This window comes from Malania oleifera, chromosome 6 (assembly GCF_029873635.1).
Source record: "Malania oleifera isolate guangnan ecotype guangnan chromosome 6, ASM2987363v1, whole genome shotgun sequence".
NCBI classification, from domain to species: Eukaryota; Viridiplantae; Streptophyta; class Magnoliopsida; order Santalales; family Ximeniaceae; genus Malania; species Malania oleifera.
In genome coordinates, this window is record NC_080422.1 from 89101422 (window position 1) to 89120609 (window position 19188).

The 19188-nt window shown below is 36.0% G+C and overlaps 1 protein-coding gene across 1 annotated transcript; it reads left to right on the top strand.

Moving 5' to 3' along the window:
* Positions 1-8563: 8563 nt before the first annotated feature.
* Positions 8564-11437, top strand: LOC131157982 (inositol oxygenase 1-like). Its single transcript, XM_058112480.1, has 11 exons — positions 8564-8772; positions 8869-8971; positions 9065-9146; positions 9272-9476; positions 9983-10042; positions 10141-10193; positions 10288-10410; positions 10535-10604; positions 10717-10795; positions 10944-11025; positions 11135-11437. The coding sequence occupies exons 1-11, from the start codon at positions 8742-8744 to the stop codon at positions 11159-11161; spliced, it is 915 nt and encodes a 304-aa protein (XP_057968463.1). The 5' UTR covers positions 8564-8741; the 3' UTR covers positions 11162-11437.
* The last annotated feature ends 7751 nt before the right edge of the window (positions 11438-19188 follow it).

Consider the following 19188-nt stretch of genomic DNA (forward strand, 5'->3'; position numbering starts at 1 on the left):
ATTTGGGAAGAAGGACAAGTTGAGCTTGAGGTACATCGGACCATTCGAGGTTCTTGAGTGAGTGGGTTCGGTAGCCTACAGGATTGCACTACCCCCAGCACTCTCGAGGGTCCACGATGTGTTTCACGTATCCATGTTGAGGAGGTACGTGTTGGATCCTTCACATGTTGTTAGTTATGATGATTTGGGAATTGGGGATAGTGAAGAGATACCTGTTTAGGTTTTGGACCATAAAGTTCAGAAGCTTCGTACTAAAGAGATACCGTTAGTGAAGGTATTGTGGCGAAACCACGAGGTTGAGGAAGCTTCTTGGGAACTGGAAACGGAAATACGCCGGAAGTATCCGCAGTTGTTCTGAGTATGTGTACGAAACCCTACTTCAGGTTGGGATAGGTGGTTAGTTGTCGAGAGTGTGTGTATTGTGAACTCCTGAGATCATTGTATATGTAACCACGGTATTCCTTCGCCATAAGTGAGGGTATGTATATATTGTGATGGGGCTGCGTTGTAGTAGTTGCTAGTTTCTTTCTAGAATTGCGTATATGTATTTGCGGATATGTTGAGTGTGAATGAGAATGACAAATTTCGAGAACGAAATTTTTGTAAGGAGAGGAGGTTGTAAGAATCCGAACCGTGATAGGTGGGTTTAATTAATTAAGAGTTGGGCAAATTGGAAATTTAGCAAACCTCATCGACGAATCCAGAGTTCATCGACGAAGTCTTAAGGATACTCGGCGACGAGTTTTAGGGGCTCGTTGATGAGGAGAAGCCGAGGGATTTCAGAAAATAGGGAATCTCAGGCTCGTCAACAAGATCACCACTTCGTCAACGAGGTGTCTATATGACCTCGTCGATGAGGACACAATTCGTCGACGAAAACTGCTGAGTCAAAGGTGATATAAATATCAGTTTCATTGCTTAACCATTAAAAAATCTCAAAATTCTCTCTCTCTCTCTCTCTCTCTCTCTCTCTCTCTCTCTCTCTCTCTCTAAAACTCTTCTTACACTTCCTCTCTCTAGATTTCTTCGATGTTTGTTGCGAGAATCGTTAATCTAAAGTTACCACAAGATCGTGGAAGGATTCTCTACAAGTTCTACGGATCGAATTTTCAGTTCGACAATTTCGGGTTTTGGCGTAAAATCGAGGTAAGGCTCAGTTTTCTTTTCTGATCCGGTAGTTTTGTAGGGAACATTCTTGTGAGTATCTTCTGTACTGGAATTCGTAGGTTTTGGAACTTGGTTCGCTGTTTAGGGGCCTTAGAGTTTGGGATTTGTCATTTAGGGGAAAGGTAAGGGGAATTGTGTTTATATCGGTTATTTTTGAAATCGGACTCGGTAGAACTGTGGTTCACGGTCCTTTGTGTGTTTTGGCTACTCATTTGAGGGGATCTAATAGGAAAAACTATGGGTTTTTCATGATTACAGTTTTAGGAAAAAGGGGGCAACGGGCTGTATCCTTGGTTTTGTCGAAAATCGAATGTATATGTTGATTTATACTGTGTTATAGGGATGGAAGTGCCTTGACTTGTTTAAACTGTATGTGTTTGGAAAACTATGATTTTAGATTACCAAATGGGTGTGGTTTGTTTGGTTATATGAGCATGCATGTGTGTGTGATTGGTTGAAATGCGAGTAGGAACGTGGTTCTAAATTTGTTCTAGGTACTGAGAGTGTCCGGCTCTATATTCATAGGCGTATGAAATCGCTAGGCCATGTTTGGTAAGAGTTTTCGGCTCTATATCTAAGGGCGTGAGCCTTACCGGCTGATCACTGAAGGGTGTGGATCTACCAGTTTGCACTTGTACAATGCCATGGGAGTCTGGGACTAGTCATGTGTTGGTGGCGCCGTGTTTGCGGGTTGGTTATGGGCCAACGCCGTATGTTGCGGGCCGGCTTTGTGCCGAAGGGTGTGACGACACCGGGATTGCTAATCAAGTGTGTGTGTGTGTGTGTGTGTATGCACTGTTGTGAAATTAGTACTAGAACTACATTTAACTATGTGTATGTTGCATCATGATAACACTCAAACGCCACGCACCGATATAACTTGTATTCTTCCTTACTGAGAGGTGTCTCACCCTTGTTGTACATACATATTTTTATAGGTCCTTCGAGTAATCGGAACTAGCATCTTTGTGTCGGGAGCGTAGTGACCGGTGTACTGCGGATAGCGCTTGGGTAAGTGCTAGGACTTGTGTTTTTTGGGTTGCCATTTTGAGATGTGTTAGGCACCCGTTTGTATGTTATTTGATGGAACCTTGATTCTGTCTTTGTATAGACTCTGGTATGGTACCATGTATGTATATAATGACTCTTTTTTTTTTTTTGGCTGCATATATTCTGTTGTGTTTGAATGTGTATAGGGTGCATGGGAACGCCACGGGGTCGGACCTTCATCCTTTGTACTGTATCTCTGGATATTTTGTTGGATACAGGGACAAATTAGGTTACAAATTCACCCCTGGGTCCCATTTCCGAGTTCGAGGCGTGACAACAATGGTGTTCAAAATATCTCACAAATGATTTTCTCAAAAATATAGCTCAAGAGATATTTGAAAAATTTGCTTCAAAAAAATATATTTGCACAATCAAAAACACAAGCCAAGTGAGTCTTGCAATAGTGATGCAAAGATCGACTAGCTACAAGGTTTTCCCACACAAAGAATATTAGTTAAACCAGGGAAAAACCTTAACTAAAACTCTCCAATAAAATCAACAATCAATCTATATTCAATGAGAGTTTTGAGCAAGAGTAGCTAATCAAGATCACAACCTAACACTCTTTGGAAACAAGGTTTGTCAAGGGAATCAAAAAGAAAGAGTGTATTTGGTTTGGTATATGAAATATGAGCACTCAAATTTTTAGAGGATTTTTAAGATAATCTAGGTGCTAATCCTATGTTAATTTTGTAAATGAGCTTGTATATATAGGCATAGGCAAAATTATGACCGTTGGGGACTCAATAGGTATTAGTAGATTTTTTTTTTTTAAAACCAATTAAGAAAATTAACTCAGTTTACCCCATTTAAAAATTAGTAAAAAATATTTTAAACCGAGAGGTTTAGGTGGCTGAACTTTGGCTCGGTCGCCCGAACAGAGACAATAAAAAAGCCCTTTAAATTAGTTCGGCAACCCAAGTTTCAGTTCGATGGCCTGAACAAAAGTCAGAAACATTTTTTTGGACTTTCGGGTGCTCGGTCATAGGTTTGGTAGCCCGAACTCATGTGTTCGGTCGACCGAGGCTTAATTTGAACTAAATCTCTCAGTAACCCAAGTTGGTGAGAGGTCCTTTTCAGGTGGTTCGGGTGCCTGTGGAAGGTGTGCACAAAAATGTTTGGTCACCCAATAGCCTAAGTCAACTGTTGACTTCTCAATAGTTTAGGCGCTCGAGGAGTTTTGAATTCCAGGGATTCGGTCGCGCAAGCTCTCTCAAACTCCTTACTAATATTCCATTTAATTCATTTTTAACACTAGTGATCGTGAGTGATGTTGGGCATGAGTGTTTGGGACCTAAGGTCTTACTAGGGTATTTTCTAAGGCCATTTTGAGATAGTCTCAAAAATCCGGCGTCGGTCGACCGAAGGGTGCCCTAAGGTCATTCAATCCCTATGGCCAGTCTATGACATTTCTGAGCTTATAATCCTACATGTATAATATGCATTAATATTACAGACCTTTTCCTATATTTACTATTATAGTCCTGAATAGAGAAAATATTAATCACAACAAAAGAAGTCTTCGGGGTCTTTAGACTTTGAGTCTTTATGTGCCATTAGTTGATTTGTTAATTTTATACCTGCACACAAACTCGAAAGTCATCAAATACCAAGAGTATTTGTCATTATCAAAACCAAGTATAACCTATAAGGTCAACACTGAGGACCAGCTGTATAAAGAGCACAGTACCATTGCTAGGGAATTACTATTTGGCCATGTGCGCCCACACTGTACTGAGAGGTGTAGGGTGGTTTCAGATGATTAGCTTACGTAAAGGTTGTACCTTCCCTGGGGTCCGGACCAGGAAGTGGTAAGACAATTGGACCTGCAACTGGGTTGTGGATTCCAACAGACGTATTAAGGAGATGATTACTTTGACTTTGTCTGGGTCGATACCCCATGGCTTAGTCCAGCCTTTGGACCACATAACCTGTCATGGGGGTTAAACATGTCGTTAGTCCCAGGGAGTATATTTTACGCATATATTTTGATTTACATAAATGGTGTTATTTATTTATTGAACTGGTTTATATTGTGGAAATGAAAAGGGTATTTTCAACTATGTAGAGTGAGTGTAATGTATAAATGTTATTTTCAGATAATTGGAGAATGGATGTTTTCTGTATACACTAACACGCATGTTGGCCACACACTGATATTAACTTAATCATCCTTACTGAGAAGTGTCTTACTCCAAAATGCAAATCATCTTTTCAAGACCATCTCGAGATTGAGCTTAGCAAGTTCTGGGGCAGGGTGATAGCTAGTTTTTGTGAGTGTTTGTAAGAACTCTAATGTGATTAAGTTATATCTGATGTCCCCGGATATGTATGATGGTTGTATGGACTTAGTTGGTTTTTGTATGATATTATGGGTTGTAATATGAATATTTGGAGACCTTTGTGTATAAAGGTAGTTTAGAACTCTGGTAATGTATTTTGAGAATGTATCATTTATTTCCACTGCATTTACACAATGAATATTGTATCAAGTACACAGATGTCACTAAAGTAGCATCTCGGGCCCCACTTGGCCAGTCGGGGTGTTACAAATCTGGCAGAATTTGGATATGATCCATTTATATGATGGCGCGTGCATAGGCTTCAGCCACGAAACATATCCTATTTCTTTGATTGCTCATGAGACATTCAAGGGAGTGTAGGACTAGAACTTAACTATAGGTCCTAACTCCTTGAACTGCTCAACGGTTTGCTAATCTCTTACTTCTTCCCTGCTCTAGCGGTTTCCTCCATATATTTCAAGCCTTTCCTTTTCAGGTCAGTTCAGATTCTCCTTGTGTCCATCACCTTTTTCCGGTTGATGTATTTCTGAGCTCGTGCCATTAGCTCTCCCATATTGGCTGGGGGCTTCTTCCCTAGTGAGTTTGAGAAATCCCCTAGCTGGAAAGCCATTGTCAGGGCCGCTACTACTACCCCGTGATCCAGGTTTCAAATCTCTAGGGTTGCATTGACGAAATGGTGCATAAACTTCTTCAACATTTCTCTTTCTCCTTGAACAAGGCTCATTAGGTGATTCAAATTTTTTGTTATTATTCGGTTGCTAATAAAGTGTCTAGTGAACTATTGCTCTATCTTGGAAAAAGAATCGATAAAGCCAAGCTTTGAGGTCTAATACCATGCCCTGGCATTCCCTTTCAAAGTGACTGCAAATGCTCGACACATGATTGCATCTAGTGCACATTGTAGATGCATTAACACTTTGACAAGATAGGACAAGCCTCCGTACCCTTCCACACTCGGCATTTTAAACTTGTTAGGAAGGGGAACATTCGTTACCTCTCTAATGAAAGGCGAATCTGAAGATTTCAGTGAGGACTCCCCATGGGATAGATTTCTATGAGCTTCCTTTATCATCTTCTCCAACTGATCAATTCTTTTGAATCTTTCCTCCAGTTCATTCGATCGTTGTTCGTTGATTTCCACACTATTCGCATCCTCCACCTTCTTCGCAGGGTCAGCCTCATCATCGATCTCTAGTGGGATTACAGCTTTTCCACGTGACTCAAGATCTACTTGGTTAGGGTGGAGAACAAGTTCCCTATGATCCTTTTTTTACTGCAGGATCATGCTGAACATATCCTCCATCCTTTTATGGAAAGCAAGCCTCAAGAATTTCCACAGATGACGCCAACTATTGCTGAATGAAATTGAACGATCTTTGGAGATGTTCCACGATCACAACCACTTGTAAAAGAGAAGGTAAGGATGGCTTGGAGGACATGGTGTGTACTCTAGGGGATCGCTCCGATGCTTAAGTAAGGGACTTGCTAAGAGGTTTATTGCAACAGTAAAAGAATAGGTATGAATGAGATGTCTTACCTTTTTCCCACGTACGCCCCCCTTTTACAATGGTGGAGGTTGACCCTTCGGCGATCCGTTATTTATGAGTGCCTTATTGCGCTTACAGGAGTTACTTAGACTTTATAGACATTGATTTGGCGGTTTTGAAATATGCTTTCGTAACTGCCCCTCTCATCAATTAGGTGATTTAGTATTCCCATCGATTATGGAAGGTGGTTTAATGGAGGAATCAAAACCGTTCCTCCTTTTTAATGAGGATATTTTGGGGAATATCAATTCCTAATAACCAAACAAGATCTAGAAGTTAGAGTTATGTAGTATTTTTAGCATAGCAAGCTTTGTCACTCCTTTGTGCATTTAAAGGGTCATGCCCGTTTAAGGCGCATATGTGTCAAACAAAGCATAAAATGGAGAAATATTGTTACTACTCACAAATTCGTATGTGTTTCAGTTTAGTTTTACTTTGTTTATGTTACATTCTAAGAATTGAACTTAATTTGTGTAATTGTTTTTAAATGAAAATTGATAATGGATGGTCACATTAATTGGAGTTAGCCTCAATTAATTATCTTACCTTTTAAAAAATATATATTTATTTCTTATCATGTAAACCAAGCCTAGTGAATTTCTAAAGAGATTAACAAAAAAAAAATCCAAAAGGAATATATAGGTATAGTTTGTACGCTAAAAAAACTCAAGATGTGGATGGTAGAAATAACATTGTTATAAACTTCTTTTTTTCATGGAATCCATCCATTTAAAAAAACTAGACAAATAATATTCTCACAATTGGAAATGTTATTATGAAAGTTGTACATGACCACAACATTTACAAATTTAAAATTAAAGACACCTAACAATTATTTTCTTACCCAAAATGCAGTCAAAACCACTAGACGAGATAAGAATATGAAATTCCTTTCTCATCAAAACTAGCCTCTTTTCTATTATTATTATTATTATTATTATTATTATTATCTTCATGACTGAACAAAAGCATCGCAAACCCTTATTTATGAAAAGTTTGATCTGAAACTTAGAATCTGGTGAAAAATTTATTTCTCTCATTTTTCATATAAAGAAATGAAATCCGCCAACTTTTAATTATTAACCTTATAAGTCATCTTATCTTTACTTCTATTGTTGCCAACAAAAACGGTTTTTAACTCGCTTTGATAGTGCCAATTTTATATCTAGTCATTATACTAATTTCCCTAACTTTTGTCTTCTCATACTTAAAAAAAAAAAAAAAATCTATTTTAATCAATTTACACAATATATATCATTAATTAAAAGATAAAAAAACAATTTTTCATGTTGCATTTTTTCCTTATTCTTGCTGATTCTCCTACGAGTTTAAAATAAAATTAAATAATGGATTATTAATAAATTTATGTTTACTTAAAAAAAAACTACTTGTAATTCTTGACTTAAATTTTAAAAAGGTCTCTTGCCATAGGTTATATAAGGAACCAAATTTAATCCATCCCATATCTCACTTTTTTGCATTTCCTTCAAAAGTCAAACCCGAGATCTTTAACTAAGAATTTTTTAAAATTTAATCACTAAGGCTCCGTTTGCAACTTGAAAAGTAGTGGAAAAAAGAAGAATAAAATATTAAGAAATCGATATTTTCATGTTTGATTATCGAGAAAAGTGAGAAAAAATAAATAAAAAATACTATTTTTATAGGTAAAATTTTAAGTTTACATATTATTAATGTTTAATTTTTAATCATATTAAAGAAAATTTCTATTTTTGATAATATTTAATATAGAAGGAAAATATGAAGGAAAATGAGTTTCCTTTTTATTTTTCTTTCTTTTTATTTTCCCAAATAAATCATTAATCTAAATGGACTCTAAAAGAATATCCTTAATGAATATTAATTGAAAATTCAATCTCTCTTACATTTCTCATGTACCGTACAGATTAATATATCATATTTTTATTATAATTTCGTCTTTACGAGACATTAGTAGTTTAGAGGGTCCAATTAGGTTTATTGTTTTATCCCCAACCAAAATGTTTAATTATGATACCAAAAATGGAAAAGTGTAAATTAAATGGATAATGATGAGTTAAAAATTACCTAAATTACGTAGATTTAATTATTTGTTAGGGCAAGGTAATCTTCCGCCCCAACACGTGCTTTTGCTCGCAAGTTGACAGCTCAGCCGCGGGTCAACACACCCGTCCGCGCTGAGCCGCTGACTCGTATCCGCGTCAGAGAACCTACCAGGTTGTCTTCGCCCACGCATAGCTGACTCAGCAGTTCCATTTTTATTTTTTATTTGAAAAACCGCCTCTAGATTTTCCCGTATTTCCATTCGCAAACTTAGGACGATTTTCCGGACGCACGTCGGCGCGTGATCCAAACTCGCAGACACGGATTGTAACCATTGGGGGGTGTATACACGCGCAGAGAGAGAGTGCGGATAGTATTGCCATCAACGTGGCTGAAGGGCTTTTGTCAACGTCCTTATCCAATCATTAAAAGTTCAAAAGAGATTTTTCATATTTTGCCGTGATAAGGACTCGAAGAGTTTCCAAATATCAGGGAAGGGCTCCGCCAGGTTCAGTATAAATGCAATTATTCTTCAAGCAGATAATGGCCATCGTTAAGAATTAAGATTTTGCATCTTGGCTTTGTTTGCATTTTCTCTGTTTTTGCTTTATCATACGCATTCTTTGGAGGGAAGATGACCATCCTCATTGAGAAACCTGAAATGGGTATAATATATATTTATATTTTCTTTTATTTTATTTTTTAAATATGATTTATTGTTTTAAATTTAAATTTAAAATTGTGTTTTACTGTTTTTCCAGAGTCACAAGTCCAGGAGAAGAGGATTCGTTCGGAGGAGAAAGAAATGGTGTTGGATGGTGGGTTTCTGGCGCCGGAAATCAATTCATTTGGCAATTCATTCAGGTAATTACTCGATTAACTAATGAATTGGTTTTCTTAAATGGGTTTAGTGGGTTTTCTATTGCAAGTTACGAAAATGGATCTGTTGGTTGGCAGGGACTACGATGCTGAGAGTGGGAGGCAGAAGGGTGTGGAGGAGTTCTACCGGTTGAACCACATCAGTCAGAGTTACGGCTTTGTAAGAAACTAAGAAGCCCATTTGTGTACCATCATGCATGATGAACCCATATCGATCATATCATATCATTTATTTATATGGGTGCATTTTGATTGAGTAATTAGTGATGAAAATGAGAAATGCAGGTGAAGAGGATGAGAGAGGAGTATGGGAAATTGGATAAGGTGGAGATGAGCATATGGGAATGCTGCGAACTGTTGAATGATGTGGTGGATGACAGTGATCCAGACTTGGATGAACCACAGATTGAGCACTTGCTGCAAACTGCTGAAGCCATTAGGAAAGATTATCCTAACGAAGATTGGTTGCACTTGACTGGCCTTATTCATGGTAATTAAATACCTATATATATATATATATATATATATATAAAATAAATGTATTAATTATAGTGTTTGTATATATTTATATTTTTTTAATAGTCATTATACTTTTAGATTTCTGTAAATATATTACTAATATTACTAAAAAGTATTTTATCATTATTATAATAGACATATATTAAGTGTGGGTATGCATTGTGAACGTTTCGATACTTAGTTTCAAAAGTTTTTTATTTTTTAATCTAAATGTATTATTTATTATTATGTCTTTTATTTAATGAAATAAAAAATATGAACAACAACTAAAAGGGCATTTTCAAATTAAATTAAAAAAATCATCTTATTATAGTATATATTAGTTGTGGGCATGCAATGTGAACGTTTTATAAATTTAAAAACCTGTATTATTTATTATTATGTCTTTAATTTAATGAAAAACATGAGCAATAATTAAAAGGAGGTCGATGAGAAATTAATTTTGCATATCTCATTTTCGAATATGTTGGGTTTCAGACCTCGGAAAGGTTCTTCTTCATCCGAGCTTTGGAGGGCTTCCTCAGTGGGCTGTTGTCGGTGAGGATTACATGCCTCTTAATATAAAGAAAAATATGAATTTTTTTTCTATTCTATACTTGTTTTTGGACTAACCAAGATTAATATTGTTATTACAGGTGATACTTTCCCACTCGGGTGCGCTTTCGACGAATCAATAGTTCACCACAAGGTTTTTATCCCCCTCGATTAAAAATTATGAACTTAAATCAAAGCCTAATAATGTTGTACTCCAGCTTTAATATATAAGTGTTGGAAAATTGCAGTATTTCAAGGATAACCCTGATAACAGCAATCCAGCTTACAGCACCAAGAATGGTATTTACTCAGAGGGATGTGGCCTAGAAAATGTGATGATATCATGGGGCCATGATGACTACATGTACTTGGTATACATACAGCAAATATATGTCTTTTTCATCTTAGAAGCCATTTTAATAATTCGAACACTTTGATCAATACCCATTAAATTATACTTAATTATAATCTAAATGCCTGATTTTTAATCTGTAGGTCGCCAAGGAAAATAAAACAACTTTGCCTTCAGCCGGTTTGTTCATAATCCGATACCATTCTTTCTATCGTAAGAACGTTTAAATGAAACTTTCTTCGAAATATAACATTAAGATGTTATTTATTTTGTGCAATCTAGCTAAGATGTTTCATCTCTAAAAGGCATATATTTGATTTTGCAGCTTTGCACAAGGCAGGAGCATACAAACACCTCATGAATGAAGAGGATGCCGAGAATTTGAAGTGGCTTCAGATTTTCAAGTAATTATGAGCTTCACTTTTCTTCATTAATATACCTTTTTTAAAAAAAAAAAATAAAAAATTTTTGATTGAAAATCAATTTCTAAAATCAATTTTTCTTTCTTCTGCTAATTTTTTTTTTCCCAATTATTTGTTTGATATGGCACAGCAAATATGACCTCTACAGCAAGAGCAAAGTAAGAATTGATGTTGAAAAAGTGAAGCCATATTATCTCTCCCTCATTGACAAGGTTTGAATGCTGTGCTGCCACACCTTGTGCAAAAGCATAGAAGAAGCATGTATAGATTTTGCTTAAGATAGATAGATACTAATGGTTTTTCTCTTTAAAATTCATGCAGTATTTCCCAGCAAAGCTGAGATGGTGAACCTGAAGGGAGGGAGAATTCAGAAATCCTGGATAAAGAGAAGAAGGCATTTATTTTTGGATGTTTATTGGATGGGCAATGTACAAAATAATGCTTTAATTTTATGGAAATGGGTGTGGTGCCATTGATCAATTGCTTACTAATAGGGATATTTGTGTATGTATTGGGGTTAATTTTCATGTGTTTTCTGGTTTGTTAATCATCCATTTTTAAGGCGATTCTTGAATCTCTTTTTCCCCAATAATTGATTTTATTGTTTGACCTTTTTGAGTTAAATTTTATTGGGAAATATTCATCTTGAGTTTTTATTTGATTACTAATTGAATTGAAGGAAAAAATACATGTACATTTACTAATTCCTATTGATAGCGGACCATGTAATGGGTCCTTCTTCTCATCCTCCCACCTCATTGCAAAACCATGATAAGAAGTGATTTCTTCAATGTGCATTGCTAAGAACTTCACATGCCCAAATAGGTACTTCATAATACCAATTCATAATGACTACACAAACCAACACAAGAGTTCAAGCTCCTATCTTCATGGGACCTCCAATGCTTGCATGCAAAAAACAAATGCACCTAAATCTGATCACAAAGCTCACACAAACACAGACAAATGCATCTACCTCAAATCACAAAGTCGACACAAACATACGAAATTACACAACATTCAAACTAATACAACCTTTCGGCTTCAATCTTATGGTCCATAAGCCAAATTGACCATATTTCCTGACCCCTAGGTCTTTTGGACACCCAACTTTCATTGCAAAGGCTCTAAATTGAGCCCAAATTCATGTTAATTTTATAATTGGAGCCCAATTTTATTCCAATCAGGCTTGATTCCATCTCTTGATCCCAAATGTGAACTTAATGGCATTCCAATTGGTCAATTGAGCCCAACTTTGATTCAATTCTCCAATTTGGATGCTAGTTGGGCCTGATTGCTTTCAATTGCCCAAATCCATGCAAATAGGCATGGACTCAACCTAACCCTACATAGCTACCCCTACATACAAACCAAATTTCATCCTAGTTCATGTTGGCTCTCAAACTCATGATAATTGAACCCTAATTAACCTCAATTGCATCAAATCTCAGTCCAATTTGCTAACACATGCCCCTCATTACACAAATATTGAACCCTAATTTCATTTTAACCTTGCTAAAGTTCCATAGTGAATCTATTCCCATTTTAACAACCCTACACATCACTTAATTTCACACATATACAACCTTACGTTTCACTCAATTCCACTCATAACCACAAAAATATCTTAACTAACTCATTGTTATTCACATGTATCTTCTTTTTAATTACCCTACTTTCTCCAATAATAAAGGGATAATTCACCAATGGGAGACCTCCTCCCCCCCATCTAGCTTACCACTCTCACTCGCCAATGTGGAAATGATTTCCTTTCATTATTTTAGACCCAAGATGATAGTAAATTAGGAAAACAAGGAATCTTGCCATAACCACCCCCTTTTGCATGCCTATTTTATCTTAGCATGAATCCCTACATAGAGCTCCTCTCTCTCTCTCTCTCTCTCTCTCTCTCTCTTAGAGGAGATTGAAGCTCTTAAATAGAAAGAGAAAAGAACTCTCTTCCGTCCCTCCCCCCAAAGACTTGAATTAAAATGAGAAAATAAGTATAACAATAATTAGATGTTCTTACACCCCTAAATTCCTCTTTTGTTCATATCCTAGCTTCATTTTCATAGTTTTAGACTTAGCATTGTAGGTATAACATTCCTCTCTTTTATATTCCCAACTTGCAATAGTAGACCTATTGATGTTCTAATAAATTTGTTATATGTATTTTCATGTCTTGAATCACTGAGTAATATTCCTTGCATCATCTCTTCTTTGGCTATAACCTTACCCTTTTGCCTTATGATTCAAGCTCCATAAAATCCTTGTATGCCAAAACAAAAGTGATTGTTGGGGAGTAAAGTTAGAACTGAGGTTGAAAAAGGGAAGCTGTATTATCTATTTCTTGTTGAGAATGTTAAAGGTCACATCGTGTGTAAAGAAAGGGCATTTTTTTTTTTTTGGATGGTTATTAGATTGGGAATGTACCAAATGATACAATAATGATTCACAAAAGTGGGTGTGGTTCCACCCTTATGCTTACTAATAGAAATATTTGTGTTATATAAATATGTGTGTGTGTGTGTGTGTACATATATATATATATATATATATAATTTTAGACTTAAAATTCAAACATCATCTCTTAATTTTTTAGAATATAATATTCCACCACCTTAGTGTTTAAAAGTATTAAAGAATTCCCTGAGATTCAATTCTATTAATAAACACCTTTCATTAGTTATCAATTAGTCATTCTAGTAAGTCTATTTTGGAAAATGACATCAATTTAATTAATGAAGTTGATAAAATCTGCAATTAAGTATAATATCATGATAACCAAATTGATAAGTGAATCTGAGACTTCGGTTCTTGAATTGACCAAATCAATAAGTTCGACTCAACCATTGACACGCATGACAACATATTCTATTATTATTTCAAAAAATTTTAAATATATGAAAAATTAAGAATTTTTTAAAATCATAACAAATGCCTTTAATTGTAATGCTAGCAAAAAATAAAATAAAATGTCTGTTAGTTAGGTTGAGAATTGGCCTACTTTCAAGTAGGGTAAATGTTATATTTCATAGAATAACAGCCTCAATAAAATTGAAAAAAACTAGCGAACTAGTCAACTTAGACAAATGATCAAACTGCAGGGTCATCTGACTAATATAAATTTGAGTTGCTTTTTTATCCTTTTATTTTTTACATTTTAAAAATAGAAAGGCTAACATTCAATTTTATAACTTTAACTTAAGAATTATGTATTTATAATTTTTAATGTACGGTGTTGCAACATCTTAGAGGACTGCCTTCCTAAAAGGGCGTCAAGCCTCCAAATCGCCTCGACTAAAAGATGACATAGAAATTAAAGAGAATTATGGATTTAAGATCTTGTCTAATAGAGTCGCCACTAACCTATTTCATCTTGAGTGAGGTAAGAACATCAAATTAATTACTACTAGTTGTTCGGTCTCTAAGCTAATCTTAGGGTTAATGAACCGATAGTCAAAGTTTGTGCAACTAAATAAGGTTTGGGAATACAATTATGTGAAAGGAAGGTAATAGCACTCTCTATACACCAGTCCAATAGGTGGTACTTGATTAATCTTTATCTTTGAAATCAACCAAACATGACTTTCATTCTTTTGTTCTTTGTTTAATTACCAAACCTTCAATATTGGATACCTCTACGAAAGACAAAAAATATCCTCCCTCAAGACCCCCAAAGGTATGCATAAACATAACCCCCAAGAATCCCCAAGAGGACTTACTCTTTACTAAATATTTTTTAAATTTTTTTATGTGTGTCATTTACCTTATCTTTAGATATTAGGGGTCTTGCATAGCACAAAGACTTCTCTCACTCCCAAACCCTCACAAGTATGCAAAGACATAACCCCCTAGTTCCAAAAGAAGGTTTAATATGAACATTATTAACTTAATCAATGGAGCACATAGACATATGAAGAGGCAGAAAACACATAAAAGTGAATAGATTAAACTATTTTATACTCAAATACACATGCCGACAAATATAATACGTGGAGAATTATAAAATGCATGCACCAAAATCAAAAAGTCGAATAGAATCAACTCAAACGAGTACAAAGTGATTATATTTGACTTTCTACCCCTTTGGAAGTAATTGAAGATTGAATGACTGATGGGGATCGGCATACGTTGCCCGTGTCATTTTTAGATATTATGACACGTGGGCGACCTCCAAATGTCCACATTTCTTTTGCAGATGTTACGACGTGCGGATGACCTCCGGAAGTCCACATTTCCTTCACCGACATGCTAACACATGGAAGACCTCTAGATGCCTCTTTTGTTTGTTGCTTCGCAAGAATTCCTGGAGCATTTAGAAGACATTTTCAGTGTGAGAAAGACCCCGGCAGAGATGCCGAAGCAATTCTGAGATCAAGACCCCTTGTGGCCCCAACACGGTCTTGTGGGCCCCACATGGTTCCATCAAGCCTCACACGGCTGGGCCTCTCCCTTTGACTATTGACTTTTTTACATTTAATACGTAGCCTTGTAAGACAACTTGCTTGCATGTGCAGTGTCTTGTAAGTTGTGTTTAGTAAGTTGTCTTTCGTTATTATTGTGTTTGGAAAATAGGTGTCTTTATTATGTTTGAAAGTTGTGAGCTTTGTTGAGAGATGTAATCTTTATTTATTTTGTCCCCTATGCCAGCTTAAGTTAGCTAATGCTGTGTTTGTCCCCTTCCCCATGCCAAGTCTATATATTTCTCCATTGTAATTGTTGTAATAGCAGAAAGAGTTAAGTAATATTGAATTTTAGTTAAAGACTTTGTCTTTGTGAGCTTGTCTAAGCTTGTTCCGATCCTTGTGATTGAGTGGCAAGAGGCTACATTCGTTCTCCTCGGAGATTATTTGGTGTGAGACCAATATCTATCAAGCGATACCATTCATTTCCATCATTCACGTCCTCCATCCATCATCCACACGGCCACCACCAAGTTACTCCCCACAACCAACAATATCCATTTCAGTTGCAAAATAAATATATTTATATATCAATATATCAAAGTGTGCACAAAGGACTCCAGAAGAGTTCTAACTTGAGGAGAAAATTATTAAGGCATTCTTCAAAGTTCGTGGTGATTTCCGTATTTGCTTGGACCATCCCAAGTATACAACAGCTTCATTACAACTTCAAATCTCGATTAAGGAATTTCAAAGGTATAATATGAATTTGTGTGAATCAAACCGAGTCATTCAATGACTTACCTTGGTAAGTTTCTTCTTAAACCAACCTAAAATTTCATGAGAACCTTTGTTTAAAGTTCCATAAGCATTCATTGAGAAACAACCTTGAATCCTCGCATTTTCATTCAATCCCGGAGCAAGTCAATTAACTGACCTTGATGGTTAGTAAACTGACCTTGTATCGACTATCAGTATTTTGTCAAAAATCTCAGTCAGTCAACTGAGGTCCTTCTGTTAGTCGACTGACCCAACACTGCCACTCCAATTAAAGTGTTTTAAATTCTTTAGGTGACTGACCTTTGATCCACAGTCGACTGTAGTTACCCAGATTCTGAAATTTCAATATTATTTCACATTGTTTGAGTCCTTGCTTAACCTTGTGTAAGCTCATGCTTGAAACTTGAAATTTCATGATTTAGAAAGCATAATTGAGCTATTTAGATTTCAATATTGATACGTTCTAGCTTGTAAAACATTGGGAATATTGTTTGCTAAGTTTAGAATTTTATTCTTGAAATATTGAAATAACATCTTTTCCGTGTTTAACATGATTCCTTTGTGAAAGAACTCTTGGGACTTATTTTTGAACACCATCATACACCTTTTCAAAATTCTTGAACATGTGAAATATAGCATGATTTATAATGTTTATATTTGAATAATTGAATTCTTAATTTAAAGTGTATTGAGTGTATGTGCTTGTGAGGGTTGAATCAGTAGGACTAGGTCACCCTCTCCTGTCCTACATCATATTTGTATTAGAGCCTAGGTTTAGTTAGGCTGAACCCTCAAAGTCCCATTCCTTTAGCTCGTAGGATTTTAGTTTTAGACTGAAACAGCCGCATGATTTTGCCCAGAACATCCTGTTGGAATTGGTGTATTCCCAAGAGGGGGATGAATTGGGTATTTAAAATTTCTTTCCTAAGTTCAATTTAACCAGTAGCAGTATTACACAAACCTAGGGTCTTTTTATATAATCATAATCCCACTTAACACATGTACAACATATAATGAATTAAATAGAATACATACATGTGCTGAAAATGAATGCGGAAAATAAACTGTGGAAAATGAAGTATACGCACAATATGTTATCGGGGTTCAGCAAATACTGCCTACACCCTTGCCTTGGCTCACCAGCACAAGGATTCCACTAATGCTCACTTAACGGGTGGAGCGGCACCGGTTACAACCAGGTCAATTAACGGGGCTGACCTCAACCTACACCTTACCAGGATGGTATACCTAACTTTCTTAACCGGGTCTAAGCCAATCCGGGACTATTCAACAGGACTAATCTCCCCCTTCAGGCCGGCCCCTGAAATACAACAAATTTATACTATAATTTGCGTATACGTAAAATGCTTTTTACGCTAAGCAAATGTGTACCAATAAGTTCAACTGAATAATGCACTCATGTATGATAGGATATTAAGCTCAAGTGAGATTTTGTTAACTAATGTGTTAACTCTCAACTAAATGTGTATCAATGTATGTGTGAGAGAGTAAGACTTTTGATCTTAAGCAAATATGCTTCTTGTGTGGATGATCAGACAATCATTATAACCTTAAGAAAATATCACATAAATATTTCTCAAATGTAAAGCACAGTAGATAATAGGGTTTTAAGCTTGCTAAAGATATTTTCGTCAAAACACAAATCAAGCTTACGAAACTTGCAATGAGGATACAAGATCTTAAGCCAAGTAATAGGTTTTCCTAATCAAATATTTATAAATGAAATATTATGGGAAAAACCTTAGCCAACTTTCCAAAAATCAATACACAATCAAATATAAACAAGGGAGAGTTTAGCTCATACAAAGAATATGAAAGCATTACCTTTTTTCAAGATAAGTGGCTAGATGAGTATGTGAGGTAGATTTAATAGGTTTAGGGATATATGAGGGTATAGATGATTTTGACCAAAAATATTAGAGAATTTTGCCTAATCTCAAAACCCTAATCACACTTAATTTTGCAAAATGAAGGGCTATACATAGAATTGGGAAAAATTATGCCATTGGGGACACGCTGGGTATTTTAGAAAAAAGATTAAGTGAGTTTAATTAAAATTAACCTAGTTTAAACTCGGTAAAAATTGGGTAACCCGAGAGGGTCGGTCGACCATCTTGATGGTTTGGTCGACCATGGTGCCTAGTTCGGTCGACTAGGGATAATTTGAACTACAAGTTCGGTCGATCAGACTTGAGGCGATTTCTGATCTCCGAGGTTTGATCGACCAAGGTATTTTGAACTTGAAGGTTTGGTCGATCGGAGAGTTGGGACGGAACATCCCCTGAGGTGGTTCGGTTGACCAGAGCATTGCAGCTCATTTCTGGTCGGTCGACCGAAGAGTCAACTTGTTGACCCTAGGGAGGTTCGGTCTATCGAAGATCTATGCGTGTTCTGGTTCGGTCGACTAAGTGGTCAACAATAAACCCTTGCAAGGTTCAGTCAACCGAGGGTGTTCTGTATGTTTTGGTTTGGTCGATCGAACATACAAAAATTGTACATTTAAGTTCTGAATTCTATATAAAGTTACCCCTTCTAACATAATTCTCATTTCTAAGTTATAGAGGACTTTTCATGTGATATTTTGGGGTCCCAAAGTCAATCTATGGTCTTTGACAGATAACCCCAAAAATCTGGTGTCGGTCGACTGACCTAAGGTCATTCGGATCCCTATGGTCATTTGAGCTTATCAGTCCTATCGTGCATGCAATGCATTAATTATTACAGACCATATAAGATTACGACCTAAAATGATAAATATAAAAAATATAAAATAACTTGAAATATAAATCGATCTTCATGTGCGACTCCTTTGCAATTCCATGGAATATGCCGGGATATGCTCGTTCAGGTGCTCTTACGACTTCGACATTGCATCATCATTTGTGCTAACTAAAGCATAAACCTGCTCAAATACTCAAAGTGCACAGATGAGATATTATGGTTTGTCATAATAAAAACAAAGATCTGACCAAAAAGTCAACAATCTCCCCCTTTTTGATGATGACAAATATAGGAGCAAAATATGGGTTCGCCTAGCAAGGCTCCTTCTAACAGTATGCACAAATACAAAATGATATTCAATAAAGTTTACAAACAAACATGAAGACATCAAAATGATTCAAGTTGTTCATTTAAGTATAGCTATCATTTTCAAATTGAAGTAACAAA

Coding starts and splice junctions, on each gene's coding strand:
- LOC131157982 (XM_058112480.1), top strand. CDS start 8,742: ATGACCATCCTCATTGAGAAACCTGAAATGG. Junction 9,477..9,982: donor CTTGACTGGCCTTATTCATG/GTAATTAAATAC, acceptor GTTGGGTTTCAG/ACCTCGGAAAGGTTCTTCTT. Junction 10,796..10,943: donor AAGTGGCTTCAGATTTTCAA/GTAATTATGAGC, acceptor GATATGGCACAG/CAAATATGACCTCTACAGCA.